Source organism: Gobio gobio, assembly GCF_949357685.1.
Source record: "Gobio gobio genome assembly, chromosome: 17".
NCBI classification, from domain to species: domain Eukaryota; kingdom Metazoa; phylum Chordata; class Actinopteri; order Cypriniformes; family Gobionidae; genus Gobio; species Gobio gobio.
Window position 1 is genome coordinate 26,356,345 of NC_137110.1, and position 19,837 is coordinate 26,376,181.

The window sequence follows — 19,837 nt, forward strand, 5'->3', positions numbered from 1 at the left end:
GTGTTCAGTCTATAGATGCAAAGTGTTTCTTTACAAAGTTTCTTTACCAACTACTGGCCTGGCATGCATAATGCAGAGTTTTTAGTCGTTTTCACGGATCTGTGTGAACGGGGATCGTTTTGACAATGTTGTCGTCTGCACACGAAAAAAGCAACAGAAAAACTTTCAGTTTCTAGTTCAGTGCACCAGCGTTTTTGACCATTTTCACATTGAACATTTTGACCATTTGAACGTAAAAAATGGCCAACAGAATATTTTGTTATATGAATATCTGAACATGCAATATATCAAAAGAGCAAACGGCTATTAAACAAACAAACAAAAACCATTTTATTCTAGTTTCATGCATTCTTTTTTTATCAACACTTGAATGTGGGTAAGTTTCATAAAAAAAGCAACATTTTGAGCAAAAAGACTACATTTTTGTCAAAAACTACATCCTGATCGTATTCAGAAAGATGATCAAAACATGATGGAGTAGATTGAGTCCATCAACACCCTAATATTTGCAGTCCTATAGCTCATCCTGGGTCGACATTTCATTCAGTAACATTTGATTTATATGCGGTTTAATGTTGATGATTGCGTTGTTTTACATAATGCATATGATTACATATGACATCGCTTGTTTCTGCATCTTCTTCACATGTGTTTTGATCAGGATATTCGGTACTCAAAAGATGTGTCATACCGCCCCATACCTTATAACAGTGAAAACACGGAAAACCAGAAAATTCCGTCAATGGCAGGGAAGTGTTTTCTCACAAATGACGGACATTTCCGTCAAAGACAGGGAAAGAGTTAAATGAGCACACAAACAAACTCCCAAAAGATTACAAGAATTTATTTGGTATATACAGAGCATACATATAGCATGCATATTTACAGCACATTGTATTTACAAACACTATAGGTTTCACATACCAATGGAGAAAAACAAACAAACAAACAAACAAATACAAAATATTCACAAATAGTGTGTAGTCTCAGAGCAAGACAGCCTGAAAATGTTGAAGTCTAATTCTGATTGGTTCACATTTACATTTTGCAGACTTTCCTCTTTTGTCGGAAAGCCTGGCGACTGATACGGAGTGAACTGTCAAAAACTGTAAGATAAAACATTTGATGTGATACATTTTATGTAACACCAAGATCCACACAATATGTACAGTAACATATTCTTGATGTCAAGACGATGAAACCTTATACACACATAGACACTCAACTGAGGTAGATAAACAGAAAGACGGCACAATCAATTTCACCATTCAACATACAGGAACACCACCGTGTCAAACACAGCAGTGTGTGAACTTACATTTTAAAACAAAGAGTTTATTACAAGACAGAGTGTTTATTGGAATGAGAGAAAGATCTTTTGATAAAACCAATACGGCCTCTTTTACCTCTACAGCCATTAAATGACTCTTGATTACACCTATCAGAGATTCAAACTCTGTTAGACATGACAGCATCGTTTTAAACATTCCCAAAAGACACAATACAAGGACTATGCACATAATCATTCATTTAAACCCACGTACATGGATACATCGAGCTATAGTGTGACCAAACACACGCAGACACTTAAATGGTGAAGAGCTTAAAGGGATAGTTCACCCTAAAATGAAAATGTTGTCATCAATTACTCACTCTCCTTAGCTTCTTTCTGTTGTTGAACACAAGACAGTATTTTTTTCCTACTTCCGAATATCTTCAACAGAAGAAAAAAACTCATACAGGGTTGGAACAACTTGAGGATGAGTAAGTGATGACAAAATGTTCATTTTTGCGTGAACTACCCCTTTAAAAGAGAGATAAAAACATCGGCATCATCAAAATATATTTTGTATTCCAAATAATAGTGTTCTCATATAAAAGATACTCGTAAAAAATAATAAAATATCTTATTTTATATGATTAGGAAAATGTAAGTGAATGCAGCTCACTTCAGCATTATGGACTATGTTTAGATTTAGAGAAAACACACAACATTTTATAGAAATATGCCCACAGAAATTCACAGTATGCAGATAGAATTATAGGGTGGCTCTATGTATATATATATATATCTCTGGAAAAATATAATTTTATACACAAATAAATGTTTAAATTCTTACTCTCTTTTCTCTTACAGGAGACATTTATACAAGTTTACAATGAAATGAAGGTTTGAAATAAAGTACATTCTATAGGTACAGTCTGTAGCAAGCAACACACACACAAAAAGCAACATTAGATACTTAAAACAACCAACCAAACGAACAACTAGATGCGCAGATTTGGCAGATTTTCACATCAGAGGGTATATACTGTGCTTAAAGCAAAGCAAACACCACTTCCCTTCTTGCCTCATTTTATCTCTGAAATTAAGCATATACTCAAAGTTAAGGCACTTTTAATGTAATGACATTCATGTAAAGGTTTGACGGTGGGATTACTCATGCTTTGCATTCATACATTTCTAGCACTTTACAAGTGCCTCTGTATGCATGTTTAAAACAATCCCAAAATGTTAACTTCACATACACAGCAGAAATAAAGTCATGACTTGAGAAATGTTGATTTTGTGTTGACTTTAGTGGTAGGCTAGTACCTAAACATATACAGATGCTGCTGTAACACTAAAAGACTGGAAAGTAAATGCCCATTCTTTGGCATCAGATTATGTACATCTTTTGTGACTAGGCACATAGAGACTGTTCAAATCGTTCTCAACAAAATACTCGTTTTGATTTAGTAATTTAAGGACAAAATATATATTTCTTTATTTTAACTTTTTTTTACTAATGTTGAATAATGCCCAGCATTTAAAAATAACACTATAAAACATACCTAAAAAGTCAATTTTTGACTTATAAAATGCTTATTATTATTATTTGTAATTATCTGTACAGAGACTCTAATAGTGGCATCACAATTTGGGAGGGGAAAAAAACTGAATATAATTTTTATTATTATTTTGCAGCTATCTTTAAAAGGCCAATTCTGAGCTTATTTATGTATATATATGTATTTAATTTATATTAGCCTTTATGATTAATTGTTTCATTTTTCTTCTAAATGGTCTATAAACATTTGATAAATATTTGGTTTTAGTTAAAGCTTTTTATGGAGTTATTTCCACTTTAAATCTCTATGCATTCCATACAATATTCACAGAATATACATTATTTTACAATATGCCAAAAACTGTCCTCCGATAACGCCATTCACTCTTGGCGTCTGTATCCCGAAGACGGCTTGTCTTATATACAACAAAGCAGAATGAAACGATTGGCATCTGTGTATTAAAAGTCAGATATGGACACACTGACCATTAAAATCATGATCACGACTAAAAGACATTTCTCTTGTCAAATATCATATATCTTGTCAAAGGCACTGATCTTTGTTTGGGTGCAGACAGAACCCTTGCATAACCTCGCCGAGTACTAATTGTTCCTCTGGACCATAATGGCTGGTGTAAACAGCCTTTGTTATTTTCACGCTGATCTCAACCATATAAGGCAAAAACAAAACTCTCTTGTGGGTTTCAAGAAAAAAAGCAACATTTAAAAACGGTCTGGGATCTTGATTTTGTTATTTCCCTCTCCTCTAAACGTAGCTTATTTCATCCGGTTGTATATTCAGCCTTGACATAAAATAATAAGGCCTGGTGTTCTCAAGGTATGCTACTAAATCGCATATTCTTCCATTTTTCTACAATGAACAATACCAATGGAAGCAGCAGTTAGTCCTATGCGTTACTGCTGCTTGAACACGGCGTGCTCTGTGTGCTGCCGATACTGTGAGCCGCACTGCTGTTCTCAGACACCGGCTGGGACTTTGGCACCTGCTGCCTCGCTCTTGTGCCACCTGAAGAGGGAGATTGATAAAGACTACGTTAAGGCTTTCAGGGACACTTGAAAAAACACACTGAGCACTAAATGTGACTTTCTGTGATTCAAATCTTTCAGAATGGCAGAAGCTGTTCACCCCAAAGTCAGGAAAGCATAACCCTTCCAGGCACAGACACAACATTTATTTCAAATATGTTTTTTTTTCTGTAGCATTAAGTGGTTTGGCTAGTGCACTTAGAGTGCATTCATGCTGACCTTTCCATTGCACAAAAGGTTCTTCATAGTGGAAAAAGGTTCATAATTGAAATCTTCACACAACAGGGGGAAAATGAATTGTCCCACTGAAAAGCTCTATGGGGAACAAAATGGTTCTTCAATAGCCCCGTTTCCACCGAAATTACCCGGAACAATTTATACCAGGAACTTTTTTCCCTCAGACCTGCTACTGTCCGCGTTTCCACTGCGGTCTAAAGTACCGTGAAGATTAGGCAAATTAGTCCGGTGATGTAGGACTGCGCGTGACTGTTCATCCCAGTTGGCGACGGCTAGTAATCATTTTTGTGCGACACTGTCTGCAACAATAACAAATATGGAGGAGATTCAAGCAGCGCTGCTTTTGCTGGTTATGTATTGGTTAGGTAATTAACAAAACGTCGGAAAAGAGACGAGCACTGATACTAAAGCGTATTCTGAAAGCTCGTAAAGCTAGATTTAACTATTTAGATAGTACGTATGTTATTATCAGCTATTATGGACATTGACTGTGAGATGGCTGAGACGAAAGCGCGCCATCGGACAGAAAGAGCAAGACTGATATTTACTAAACGCAGAACGAGTCCCACCCCCGAAAGTTCCTGAACTTTGAAAAAGCACTACCTCCCGAGCAGGGACTTTCGGAGGGGGAAATATTTACCCGGAACTTCATTTAGACCCTGGTTCCTGCGGTCGAAACACACTGAGTACCACCACAAAGTTCCTAGTTCCTGCGGTGGAAATGCAGCTTATGGCATTGCTGTGAGTGTTGTATACTACAAAAATCTCACATTTGAAAAGTTTCTATTTTAATTTATGTTTTTATTATAATTTAATAATCATATTTTTATATTACACTACGTTATATTCATAACATACCTTCTATATCTATCTGAACAATGCTATATATCAAGGGCAACAACAGTTTTGGCAGGTCTTAGCTGATCCAGCTCTACCTATCACAGCATCCCTATAAGGCTCCATTTAGTATTATCAGCATCTTTCATTCTTACATTCAGTATTATATAAAGTAGATTCATACTATCAAACCTTTATAAACTTTTATTTCCTCTGACGCTTAAACAAAATACTAAACGATTGAAATATTGCCACTCAAATTAAACACTCTCAACATTTCTCTCGTCTTCGATTTAAATGACCACTGAACTTGAGCCCTATTTTTTTTTGCCACACGTGCCAATGGCCGGTGGCTTAAGAAAATTTACTGGCCATAAGTATTTTTTTACAGCCATGAAAACGGGCAGTTGTGACACCAAAACCAGCGAAAATTCACAACTTAATAAGGTAATCAAAATGTAAAATAACACTGCATAGTCTTAACACTGCATAAATTAAACATTATTTTTATTAAAGTTACAAAAGTTATTTAGTCAAGAGCAGTGAGTTATTTTTCGTTGTTTTTCGTTGTTTGATTAACATTAAAAACAATAGGCTGCTGTCACTTTAACTGTGCGTTCACACCGCCGCTTGCAAGAGCGTCAAACTTCGCTCTGGCCGCCCTGCCATCGACGCTGTAGAAAGATTTGTGGACGCGCTGCCACAGATCGAATGCTTGGTCTTTTTTTTAAACTGTATTTAAAGGGTCTGCAAAGCAAACAATCATGTTGTTCGGCCTTTGTGCAGACTGCATTGTGCAGATGCAAGATGGCGCCGCCGTGCTCGGTCGCCGTTCAGGTCGCTCCGCTAAGACTTTGCTTTTATTTATTATTCTACTCTCTTTTACTCTCTATTTTTTCCAACGGATCATCTGCTTTGATCTGTTACGACAGCAAAACACTTCTGGAAATTGGTTACCGCTACACTGACCTGTTTCAGGACACTTTCTCCAATCTTCCATCTGAGATTCGCCGGGACGCCGAGTTGAACAATGGCCACTCGAGTCGACGGCGAAGATTCAAAAAACACCGCGGGAAACGCGCTGGGATCCGCAACAGACTGAGAAAAAGAGCATTCAGTCCTCCTCTCCCGAGCATTTTGCTCGCAAATGTCCAATCCTTGGAGAATAAGATGGACGATCTTAGAGCCAGGATAAGTTTTCAACGGGACATGAGAGACTGCAACATCTATTGTCTGTCCGAAACATGGCTCACGCCAGCGGTCCCGGATACAGCCGTGACGCCGTCCGAGAACTTCTCTGTTTTTCGGATGGACAGAACAGCCGAGGCCGGGAAATCTAAAGGCGGTGGAGTGTGTTTCATGATAAACAAGAAATGGTGCGATCCTAGGAACATCTCCATTCTTTCGCGATCCTGCTCGCCTCACTTGGAACATTTAACTCTCATGTGCCGGCCTTTCTACCTGCCGAGGGAGTTTTCCTCGGTCATCGCTACTGCCGTTTATATTCCACCACAAGCAGACACGGGGCTGGCTTTATCTGCCCTCCATGATGTGACCAGCGGCTTCATAAACAAACACCCCGACGCTGCTTTCATCGTCGCGGGTGATTTTAACAAAGCAAACCTAAAGAAAGTATTGCCAAACTTTCACCAGCATGTCTCCTGTCCCACACGAGGAGCAAACACACTGGATCATTGCTACTCTCCGTTTAAGAACGCCTACAAAGCTCGTTCACAGCCAGCTTTTGGCAAATCGGACCATGCCGCCATTTTCCTCACACCGGAATATAAACAAAGGCTCGTTCAAGAGCCCCCGGTGAGGAGGGAAGTCAAACGCTGGTCATCCCATTCAGAGATCACGCTACAGGCAGCTCTTGATGACGTCGACTGGGACATGTTCCGCGCGAGTTCTGAAGACGTCAGCGAGTTCACAGAAGTGGCGCTCTGCTTTATTAACACACTGACAGAGCAAGCCACACAAACAATAACTATAACGTCCTTCCCTAATCAGAAACCGTGGGTGGACAGTTCAATTCGCACTGCAGTAAACTCGCGCACCACCGCTTACAATGCCGGTCTCCAAACGGGGGATATGAGGGAGTACAAAGCTTCATGTTACGACCTCCGGCGCGCCGTTAAAGCCGCAAAACTCCGCTATAAAGACCGAGTGGAATCTCATTTCCAACTCAACGACTCCCGGCGGATGTGGCAGGGACTGAGAACCATCTGTGCTTTTGGAACTAAATCCTCTGCAGAGGTGAGAGCTGATCCGTTGCTGGTGAACGAGTTAAACTCTTTCTACGCTCGCTTTGATGGTAATCGCGGCAGCGCGACTCCGGCGAGTGACGCGTCAGAGAGAGTCCCTCAGAGCAGCAACGGTCACGTGATCTCTGTCTCGGAGGACGAGGTTCGGAGGGCACTCAAACGTGTGGATGTCAGGAAAGCTGCTGGGCCGGATGGTATTTCAGGTCGTGTTCTGCGGTCCTGTGCTGATCAGCTCGCAGGGCTCTTTACATCCATATTCAACGAGTCCCTTGCTACATCTGTTGTCCCCACCTCCTTCAAACGATCCTCCATCATCCCTGTACCTAAGATCAGTAAACCCTCTTGCCTAAATGACTATCGTCCAGTGGCTCTCACATCTTTAGTCATGAAGGTCTTTGAGAGACTCATTAAAAACAACATTTGCTCCTCCATTCCTGACACTTTGGACCCTCTTCAGTTTGCCTATCGTCCCAATAGATCGACTGAAGATGCCATTTCTCACGTCCTTCACTCCTGCCTCACTCACATCGACAGCAAAAGTGGGAACTATGTCAGGCTGCTATTTATTGACTATAGCTCAGCCTTTAACACCATAGTTCCCATTAAGCTAACACACAAACTCCTGGATCTAGGCCTGAATTCTTCTCTCTGCCTCTGGATTGAAGATTTCCTCACTGGCAGACCCCAGGCGGTGAGAGTAGGCCAGTTCACCTCCACCTCCATCACCCTGAGTGTTGGAGCTCCACAGGGCTGTGTGCTGAGTCCCCTGCTCTACTCTCTCTACACCCATGACTGTTTGTCCACACACAGCTCCACCTCGATCATCAAGTTTGCTGATGATACTGTTGTCCTGGGTCTCATCTCCAACAACAATGAGACGGCATACTTGGACGAAGTGGAGCAACTGACATCATGGTGCCAGGACAACTGTCTCTCTCTGAATGTTAACAAGACCAAAGAACTGATTGTGGACTTCAGGAAGAGACAGCATCGGTCATACTCCCCTCTCATGATCAGCGGGACACCGGTAGAGAGAGTGAGCAGCTTCAAATACCTGGGTGTGAACATCTCCGAGGATCTGACCTGGACTACACACATCCAGACACAGGTGAAAAAAGCCAGGCAAAGACTGTACCACCTGCGCCAGCTGAGGAAATTCAGGGTTTCACCAGCCATCCTGAAAACTTTCTATCGAGGGGCGATAGAAAGTGTCCTGACTCAGTGCATCACAGCGTGGTACGGGAACAGCACCAGTCACGACTGCAAAGCCCTGCAAAGAGTGGTGCGCTTATCCGAGCGCATCTCAGGCTCAGCTCTCCCGTCTCTGCAGGACATCTACACCAAACGCTGCAGAGGTAGAGCTACTAAAATCATCAGAGACATTAATCACCCTGCAAACTCTCACTTCACCCTGCTGCCATCTGGTAAGCGCTTCCGTAGCCTGATGGCAAAGACTGAAAGACTCAGGAGGAGTTTCTTCCCCCAGGCCATCAGACTCCTGAACTCAGTCACGTGACTCACTTCACCCCCGCACACACATAAACATACAGTCTTTTAACATTAACATCCACATACTGCAATTGCACTGCACTTTACGTCCCTATTGTTACTGCGTAACAACCTGTAATAAACCTTGCACATTATACTTCTTTATATATACATATTATATATTTTATGTTAACCACTTATTTTTAAGTCTACAGTTTATCTCACTTATCATATCCACATATTTTTTATATTTTTATTTTTATCTTATTTCCTATTTTTATCTTTTACTTGATTTATTTATAATTCTACTTATGTTAATACTTTTTATTCTAATTTTATCTATTTCTATTTAATTTCTTGTAACTGTTATTTGCACTGTCCATGGAGCGGACCTGTTTACATTTCACTGCCAGTTGTATATTGTGTATATAACTGTGTATGTGACAAATAAAACTCTTGAACTTGAACTTGAACTTGACTGACCACAGGTAGGGTATAACCATACAAGATAACCTCATGAAATCATTTAAATGTGAAAGTAAAAAAAACAAAAAACAGATCGATTGAAAGCACATATCATGTTTGCTAACGAAATAAAACAATTAAAAGCCATTGTTGTGGTCTGGCTTTTGTGTTCATGGTTAAGTGCTAGAATAATTTCAACATGCAGTTTATAGGAGACGTTTAATTAACATTAATTTGTGTACAGCCTACATTACAATGACTGTCCTGGGTGAAGTGCAGCATTAATGCAAGTGGTCAAATCGGTGTTGTTTTGAGCAAATTAATTGTATTCACGCTGAAAAACAAGCGTTCTAGAGCGAAAATGTTGCCTATAAATAGTGTTGTGAACCTTCTTATCAAACCCGCCACAGCAGTGATCAAACTCTCCTCCATTTTTTGCTCAGGAACTAATGTGGTCGGAACCAAAGTTTACAGGACAGCGTTCTCTGGGATCATCTCAAGCGGAGCACTTCTACATTCCCATTGGTTGTTGCCCGGTTGCCACCGAACCGCGTCATAGGTCATTACCATAAAGTTGAGCTGATTTCAACTCTCCTCGACGCCCTCTCGCCGGAGCTTGCCGTCTCCCATTGAAAATTAATGACTTCAGGACACTTTGACGCTCTCGCTGGTGGCGGTGTGAACGCACAGTAAGAGCTAACTGTGCGTTCACACTGCCGCCGGCAAGAGCGTCAAAGTTGATCCGGTTGATCATTGCTGCGGGTATGATAAGAAGACGCACGGCACTATTTATAAGTAACATTTTCGCTCTACAACGCTTGTTTTTCAGCGGGAATGCAATTTATTTGCTCAAAACAACATCGATTTGACCAATTGCATTAATGCGGCACTTCACCCAGGACAGTTATTGTAATGTAGGCTGTAATGTTGTAATGTTAATTGGTTTATTTTGTTAGCAAACATGTTAAGTTCTTTCAATCAATCTTTTTTTTAACTTTCACATTTAAAAGATTTCATGAGGTTAACTTATTCGATCTACGTCAGAGCGTCCACGAATCTTTCTACAGCGTCGTGGGCAGGGTGGCAAGAGCAAAGTTTGACGCTCTCGCCGGCGGCGGTGTGAACGCACTGATTCAATATACTGATAATACACATGCGTTTTCTTTCTCAACTCTAACATACTAGCCAGTTAGGGATGTGCGAGTGTGTGAGCGTTAATGTAACTTAAGTGCACTTAAATGTAAGTAAAGTACATTTAAATGAAACTAAATATTGAAAATCGAGGATGCGATGCATCGAATCGTTGACATGATAATCGTAATCGAATCGTGAGACAAGTGACGATTCACACCCCTTCCGCCAATAAAGATATTTTTACATACTTTTATTTGAATGTGTCTGTTTAAATGTAAGGCGTGAAAGAGAGCTCAATTCAGTATATGCACGCTGTCTGAGATGCGTATTTCTCTGTGTACGTTCCAGATGTTTTTTGCAAAGAACCTTCCCTTTTCGCATCTTCTTGCGCTTGAATATTTAAATTGGCGAGGCTTAAACTTTCGTGACGATGCAGCACTGGCACCGAGCGTCATTCACATTCATGTTCTCACAAAATTGCATTGTTAGAATTCATAAAAATGTTACCGGTCAACTGGTGATTGATACTGTTTCACATACGGCCAACAGCGATTCTTAATTTTAGGCCCTGGATAGATGCAATAGTGTCTTTAAATTCTAAGGAGGCTGCATACTAGGTTTTGCAACAAGGCTTACGTCTATCTCATTCTTCTGTCTTTGGCTTCACTGATCACTGTTCTAGATAGACTTAAACATTCCTCTATCAGAGGACTTAACCCTGAATCAGAGCGGCATGTAAGAATGCATGTACTTCATCTTGTAGACAGTTTGCCTGACAGAAGGTTTTTAATCAAATTCCAGGTTTCCTTTACATACTTGGCATTTGACTAAAACGCCAATATTAAGAAGCACTCTGCTCTCCTACACTACATATATCTGAATTCTCTGTAAAACGTCTGTAAATAATTTCCACCAACCCACCATTGTAAATTGTGAGTGTGTTTATGTATGTGTGTGCTTCTCTTCTCGGCTCAACTGGACGGGTCTCTGCTTCCCTGTTTTAGGCCCCTCTGCTGCTAATATGTGCCAGAGATGTGCTGCCAAGAGCTCCAGCTAAAAACAGCCTATTTCCTCATGCAGCGCTGTGTACTAGACTCTCGCTTATCTGCCTCCATACACCTCATTTTTACGACCAATCATCTTGCGAACGTACACAGTGACAGCACACAGACTAACAACATATGTTGGTCATAGTTAAATGAAACACTACCCCAAACAAAGATGCATTTTGTTGTACGTGTAAGAAAGAGTTTGATGGCAGCTTGTTGACCTCTTCCACTCGACCGTGTCATGTCGTTGTGTAACTCCCACTCTGTGTGCATAGGGGCAACGTCCTTAACCTATCAGCGTGATCTACGACAGGGATGGTGACAGGATTTAAGGAGCTGTTTTTTAACAGACCCCCGCAACATTCCACACGTAGCTTTCCCTAAAATAGTACGCATCCCTAATGTATGGAACAATTATGTACTCATAATCATTATAAACATCACTCTTTTTGTGTGAAACGGTAATGAGTTGTTATTGTTAAAGGTGCACTATGTAAAAAAAATTCAGTAAAATATCCAAAAACCACTAGGCCAGTGTTATATATTTTGTTCAGTTGAGTACTTACAATATCCCAAATGTTTCCAACTATTTGTAAATAGTGAAAAATTGCTATTTTAACCAAGGAATCGGGACGTGTGAGGGAGTCGCCTGTCGATGGCATCATATCTGCGTTCCCCTCGGTTTTCGGTTTTCTTCTGCAGAAACGCTTTACTCTCACTGCAGTGTGAACAAGCGTCATAGCAGCCGCCAAGCAACGCACAGAGTAACGTCATAATATCATTTTCAACACACTCAAATGTATCTAATATGATAAACAGAGCTGCGTTACCTCATACTCATGACCGTAAAAGTGGAAATGGCGCCGGTGGCTGTCATAATAAAAGTCCCGCTGCTCGCGAGGTGTGTGTTGTGTTTATCTTATTAACAATCGCTCCAGTGGCCTTGCTCAGCTCCACAACACTCTGTCCTGCTCTGCTTCATACTACAGTAACGTCAATGATCACAACCATGAACATGATTTCTGCCAGAGTCCTATCCCGATTCTTTCCACCGGCTGTGAGGTGAAGACCACGTCCCAAGATTCTGCGCTCAAACTTGGCGTCATCAAGCTACGCCTTTGTTTTGAATAGGCGACCTCTAGTGGTCGGAAAAGTTACATAGTGCACCTTTAAGTAACAGTAAATCTAAAATGTATTTAAATCATTTTAGTTAATCGAAATGAAGCTGAAATAAAATATAAATATTACATTAACAATTTAAACAAACAAAATCTAAAAGTTTGCCTTGGCAACTAACTAAAATAAAATAAGTACTGAAACTAAAACTGAAATAAAAATAAATTAAATATAAAAATAAATAATAAAACTACGACAAAACTACATAAAATTAACCTAAACTAAAATGAAAATGTAAAAAAATATAAAAAATAAATGATAAATATATATATATAATATTTTTTTTTTAAATAACTTTGTACTACTATACTATATATATATATATATATATATATATATATATATATACTATATATATATATATATATATATATATATATATATATATATATATATATATATATACTATATATATATATATATATATATATATATATATATATATATATATATATATATATATATATATATATATATAGCTGTATTCTAGAGTTGTTAATTAACTAAATTAAAGCAAATAATTAACATTATAATATTTTAATAACTTTTTGGCTTTTTAAACAACATGTTTTCTTTAGAACAATAGCTAAATTAGGGGTTTCTTGGCATCAAAAAGTCTGTTAACCCCAGTACGGCACTAATACACTACATAAAACGTTATTTTATTTGTTATTTTTTGAGAACCAAAGTAACATACTAGTGAAAAACAAGATCATTCAGTAGGTCTAACTGACAGAGAGAGAGAGAGAAAGGGTGGATTTTGCCTTTCATTAAACCAAAGCCTCAACTTGGCATTTTCCTGGACTTCCCAGGGGGGAACAGCACCAGCGTGTTTCGATATTTATCATCTTTTAGCATTTTTTTTGTCAATAATTGAGGCTGTTCCAAACATGAAAAACACTTGGGGTTAACGTCAGTATCAAAAAATGATTCCATGTAGGGCTATTTTAGTAATATGATTGAATACTTTACGATACTGTGGTTCAATAGGCTTTTAGCTTGTATGAAGTAATCAAAGCCATTATGAGAAACACATGGCTGGAATGATCAGAGCTTAGTACTTAGTTTCTGTTTTTTTCTTCTTCTTTCATTTCAACATGTTACACCTGTTTCGGCAAGAAAATCAACTTAGAGGGTAGTCAAAAGAAGCACCGTGTCTTACCAGTAACACATAAAAAGTCACCCTGATCTGAGGTGCTAGCATAAACTCTTCAGTCTCATATAAGAACAACGAGCAGAAACACAGCTGGATAATGTCATCCCAACTAAATACCACAGGCAACATTAATAAAAAATTACACTGATTTATGTTTTTGAACAACTCAAGAATAAAAATGAACGCTAATAAAAGCTAAACATGACTCCTTTTATGTCAAGACATGGATATATCCAAGATACACATGTCCGAAAAATAGAAATAGCTCAAATCCAGAATGGCTTTGATCCTCAGTCAACATACTGATACTTATCGGCCTACACAACTACAGATTCTGGAACAGTGTTCAGAATGGGAATCCCTTCAAACATGTGCCATAAAACAGTAGCAGGTCAATGGCACTGATGACAAAAACCAGAGGCCGGAGTAAGGGTGAATGCAAATGGGCGGAAATGTGGGCTAAGAAGGAGCATGCGCTTCCTCTGAAGGGTCAACAGAGGTCGTCGGCCAGGCGACAACAGGGCAATGCAGGGACGAGGGGTGGAGTGAATCTTGGCATTCAGCTGGAGGATTGTATATGTATTTTCCTGTGAGGCCTAGAGACACCCTCAAAGCGGACAGGGGGAATTCCAGTCCCTTTCGGGCTATTGTACCCAAAATACTGCCGACCATCCAGCAGTCCCCCCAATGCTTGAAAGAACGGAAAAGACAGATGCGCTTCTGCTGACGAACGGGATATATTTACGGGCTGGGAGTCAATATGTTATTGTTAATATATCGCTGTTAACAGAACTGGCAAGCCCTTCCGACAATCAAAAAATGAACATGTTTCCTTATTTTGGCAAGATGATAAATGACGATGCATAACTCTCTCAGTACTAATTAACGTGAGGCAGGGAATGAGAACAAAGGTCAGATGAGTTCAAGGGTGTTCTGATGTGAATATGCAGGGATATTTTCCTCACCTGTATGCGAGTAGATGAACCATAGAGCTCCAGTCAGAAGGGCTCCGATCACAAAGGCAGCAAAAGCGATGCCCACCACAGTCGGTGTGTCCAACACATATATGATGTCTGCAAGAAAGAAGTCAAAATAAAGATTAAATTATGTCTGTTAAGCATGTAACAGTTCAGATTTTTTACTCTGCGGTCAAGGTTTCTGTACAGTTTGGTAAATATTTGGTACATAGTAGTAGGAGTGCATCAATTCGGAAAATGTAAGGAATGTGAGGAAACCAAACCATTTTTCAAAGAAACTTTTTTTGACTCCACTTTTACATGCATTCATATGCTGCAGGAACATGGACGACATTGTAAAATTACAGACAATTATTACTATTATTATTGTAATATCAACATTTAGTCAAATATATATGTCAACAGTTTTTTCCTCTTATTATTTTTCCTCTTATTCTTATTCCTCTGATTATTGCATTATTTTAGTCTCATGTGTGTTCGCCTGATGATGTTCGATCTCTGTGTGTATGATCCTCAGCATATATACAAGTATTGGCCATGTTTTATGAACAGCCCACTTATGATGGACTTTGATTCCCTTTCCAAGTGGAACTCAACAATGCATCTTGGATATTACACTATGGGGAACGTCATCTGTGTGACCAGTTTCTGAAGCAAATGTATACACACAAAAATATAATTGGCCGACGACAGTCCATGACGCCACTATCAGAGTGCCTGCGTGTATAAGAGGGTGCCTGCAATAGATGTCATAAACTCTTTGTGTCTTTAGGAGACACTTGTTTGTATATGTGTATGTGTGTGTGAACAAGCACATTCGGCTCTCAAGGGAGTTTAAGGAGTTTAAGGTGTTTCTTGGACTCGATCTACTCCATCTATGTTTTTATCATCATTCTGAATCCGGTCTGGATGTAGTCTTTGACAAAAACGCTTTTTGTTTTTTACCATAAACATCTCACTTCTAATGTCTGTATTTTAGCTCAGGATATTGTTCATGATGTTTACATGCTGTGTTTGGTGACCACGTATAAAGTAAGAGCACATGCTTGGTATGGGATTTGCAGTGGCATCTGAGAGCAAGCCAAGCATCCGAGAATCTCTTTGGACTCGCGCCACAGACCGAATGACTTTCAGAGCTCTAATTAGCTCTAATGATCACTGATCACACAGCACAATAGAGCCTGTGTGGCCGCCAGCTTCATAGCCCATCTGGTCTGGCGCCAAAATCCCAAGCACAATAGAGGCTATTCTCAGAGAGAGCACCTTCAGATTTTCATCCCCTCTGACAGACTGATGACAGACTATCACTGGAGCGCTCTGTTAAAACAAGAGTGAGTGCTATGTAACAGCTCCCGCCTCAGCCTTTACCCTTTCCCCTGAATCACCACCAGAACCACCCCCTATATCATATCTGTGCAGGGCGGCTCAAAAATATAAAGCTTGTCGTTAACTCTCCTGTCTATGTACATGTTTTGAGGCCTAAAGGGGGGAGAGACAGTAAATACAAAATAAAATACTACAGTTCAAAATTTGGGGTCAGTAAGATATGTCTCTTATGCTCCCCGAAACTTTTGGTAGTATTTCTTTGATAAATGTTGTTTTTTTTGGTCCATACAATGAATTAAAATGAGGTCCAATGTTGTTTTGACTACATCTCCATTGACTATCAAAATATATTCTTTTGTGTTCCACATGATGACAGAACTGTATTTTTTTTGTGTGAAATATAGAAAATTACTGGTGATCAAATAAAATCTCACAATGTACTGTATCTATGGCTTGCAAGAGGAAGCAAAACAGAACAGAGAACAAAAGTGTGTGTGTTTAGTGGATTCCTGGGAGAAGCTATGTCAGCTCGAAGCAAGGGATGTGGTTTGCTCTGCCGTTGCCATAGGTTTGTCTGAGCTACTCCACCCACAATCCATGTAAAGTACCTCGGAGGGAAGTAAATGAACTAGCCCTAATGACTTGGACAACAATTTATGTAGTCACCACCGCCCAAAATCTTCTCCCGGGTGTCAGAACGTATTTGTGCTGTTCTTTGCTTCACCCTTTACTTCAAGGCTAGCTGGGTTTCTCAAAGGAAGTATGAACACACAGACAATAATCTTGTGTGTATGTTTTGGACAAGCATGGGACAAACTTCAACAAGATGATGTGTTTGCCTGATTCAGCAGTATAAAGCACAGTAAAAAGTAAAAATCCCATTCATTTTATTCATAAAGGAATTTAAGCAAAAACACAGACGGAGCTTCAATGAGTACCCAGCCTCTCTACACTCTTAGTCAACTTATACATTTGAATATTAAATATATTGCATTTCAGACAACGTCTTACACGGTAGAATTAATTTGTATCATTGCTGCCCATTTGATTACGTCATTCACAAATCACAGTTTTTTGTCACAGATCAAATTTTGTAGTGTTGTGATTCATCTCGGAGCTGATTGATTTAGTTTTTTATTTATCCCTACATTTCTTTGTTGAAGATTATTTTATTTGTAAGGTTTTGGAATACACTACATATTTTTTTTCAACGCTAGTTGGAACCACACGGTAGAAACCGGTCTGCAGATTTTGGGCAGTCCGAGTTGACAGATTTAGCTGAAAAATGGTTTATGAGCAGAGAATACAATTTTTAGCTTCAGATTATGAATCTGTCTAGTTGGAGGATATCATACATGTTTGATATTTTGAAAATATTGGCACACATTGTTTTCATTTGTCATGTATCCCCTAGTAAAGTTTGATGTGTTCGGAATAACTTTAAAGTTTAGCGTGTGATCTTCAGTTATTTACAGTATTTCTCTCTAACCATTTATGAAGTCAGCAACTGAGTGATTACCAGCAGACCATATTCCATTCCATTAAAACATTTACAAAAATTCTTTTTGAGGTTGTACCTCTGCTTTAGACCAAATTATTCATGTTTTCTGATCATAAATCTTTTTTCAGATGGCAATGTTTTGTTCTGCCATGTTTTTCTCAAAGCATGGCACTCCCATAAACTGCCCTCTTTGATTTGTAGATTAAGCCAAATATTTTGGGATCCTATCCAGAGCGGCGCTTTGAGCCTTTTTGAAAGCTGATTTACTGCCATGTCTGTATAAGAGTCATCTTTGTGTTCAAAATAAGATGCAAAGCCTGTTTTCATTACTTTTATGGCATATTTGTATTTACTTAATTCACACCAGGCAACACACACAAGCTTGTTCATCAAGAGTGAGCCCACATTTGATTCACACTGAATTCACATTCAATCTGGATTCACTCCAGATTTCCCAGGTATGTGTCATCTGCTTGCTGTGGAACAGATCTTTGATTTTGTATCCACTCAGAAACAGCTAAACCTACATAAAACTTGACTTGGGCCAATAAAATCCCAGCTTGCATCCTTCAGGAGTGGCAATCATTTACCTAATCAAGTGTGACTAATAGACGCATGCTCCATTTGCCACGAGCAGCACAGCAACATTGTGTTATTAAACCGGAATGATTTTCATTAGAGCTGCGAGTCAGTAAAGTTGATTCACTCCAACCGCAATAGGTGCAATAGTGCCAAGAGCATGCAGGGAACAGAATAAATCAGTCATGGTCAAAATAAGTTTCTTTGTGAAATGTTAAGACACCGCCCTGCTGTCCTCTTGTATACCACACAGTCCATCTATGGCAAATGAAAGCAGACTGCATGTATATAGTGCATAAAGGCCCCTTTCTTTATCACGGTCAAGTTTTTTCCGTATCCTCCTCTCCTTTTTCCCGCTCTCTGAATCTCCCTCTCTCTCTCTGTACAAAAAGGGGAGGCCTTAAAGAATGTTTAAGTGAAAACAAATGCTATCCAGAATCGGAAAGCTGGCCTTTTTCCTCTCCTCTGATGCATCTATGAGTCCCTTGTCCCACATCTCTAATGAACCACACACACTTTAAAACCAAACCACATTGAATGCGCAATAAACACACACATGCAAAATGCACACATACTCAACACTGCCACATACTAAAAGACTCCAGATGGGTGTAATGTGCCACAAAGTGAGACAAGACAGGAACTCTGTGACTTGTGATATGAGTGACTGACACACATAAACTCAGAAGCACACATTTTCCCATGATGCTCCATATATGCCACTCACAGTAAGATGGGCAGCCTCTGTGCATTATTTGCTGATTTGAACCAATGCCTGAGAATGTTTGTGGGAGAAAAAACTCTCTCAGTCTTAAGGCCCCATCATACACCCTCCGCAATGCAAAGTGTTTTTTGCTAGTTTCAGCCCGACGCAGTTATCATTTTCACGTCCAGTGCTACATTGTTTAAATAGCAAATGCACTCGGACCCATCTGTTCGCCTATAAGATGAAGTGTGTTTAGGCGCATTGTTGGCGCATTGATATTTTGAGGCAACTGTTAATAATATTCGCCTTTAGGCGGGTGCACAACGCGCGTACAATTTGCTTATTACACACACAGGGACGCGCAGCAGCACACAAACATGTTTAAATATTAAAAATAAAAGCATTCAGTCTTTCCGCTTACAAATTCCGCCATGTAAATAGAGAATCCACCATGTTGCAAGCACAAGTGGCTTTTAAAAGGGAATGGGAGATGAGACTCAGATTGGTTTATTGCACATTAATCCCAAAACACACCCATGACTTATTAAGAGACTAGGTACAACCCTTTTGAACCATGCACCTTACGCGCCAACCATTTTTTTCATGGTTAAACTAGCTAAAGTGGATTCGCCCTAAGTGCACCTGCACCATGCGCTTCAGACGATGCGCTCAGAATGTTAAAATAGGGCCCTTTGATATTAAATTCAGCAGAAAACAAACAACAACAAAAAAAAGTTGGATGTCGTATTGACTGATCTTTACCTAGACGTTGTGGAGTTTGCTCCTCAGGGATCTTAGCAGTGACAGGTGTGTTGTCGGAGATGACCACCATTGGCTTGGTGAAAGTCTTGGTGTTCAACATCATGAGTAGGATGTTTTCCACACTGAGGGAAGTGCAGGCTTCATCTGGTAACATACACTACAAAGAAAGAAGCAGAAATGTTAGAATAAGGTCCAGCTGTAATCGTTGCCATATGGGCACCACAATCCTCAAAGAACAGCATGAACCTCACTCATGAGATAAAAGAGCTAATTATAATAAACAGGCATGCAATTGCACTTCT

At 39.5% G+C, this 19,837-nt stretch overlaps 1 protein-coding gene across 1 annotated transcript in view; it reads right to left on the reverse strand.

Annotated features, from left to right (window-relative positions):
- Positions 1-828: 828 nt before the first annotated feature.
- The window catches only part of tgfbr3 (transforming growth factor, beta receptor III), a 135,194-nt gene continuing 116,185 nt past the window's right edge, over positions 829-19,837 (reverse strand). Inside the window, exons 14-16 of the mRNA XM_079840947.1 lie at positions 19,536-19,692; positions 14,650-14,757; positions 829-3,858 (exon numbers count right to left, since the gene is read on the reverse strand). Of these exons, the coding sequence (XP_079697073.1) occupies positions 3,740-3,858; positions 14,650-14,757; positions 19,536-19,692 (384 nt within the window). The 3' untranslated portion in view covers positions 829-3,739. The remainder of the gene's footprint in view (positions 3,859-14,649; positions 14,758-19,535; positions 19,693-19,837) is intronic.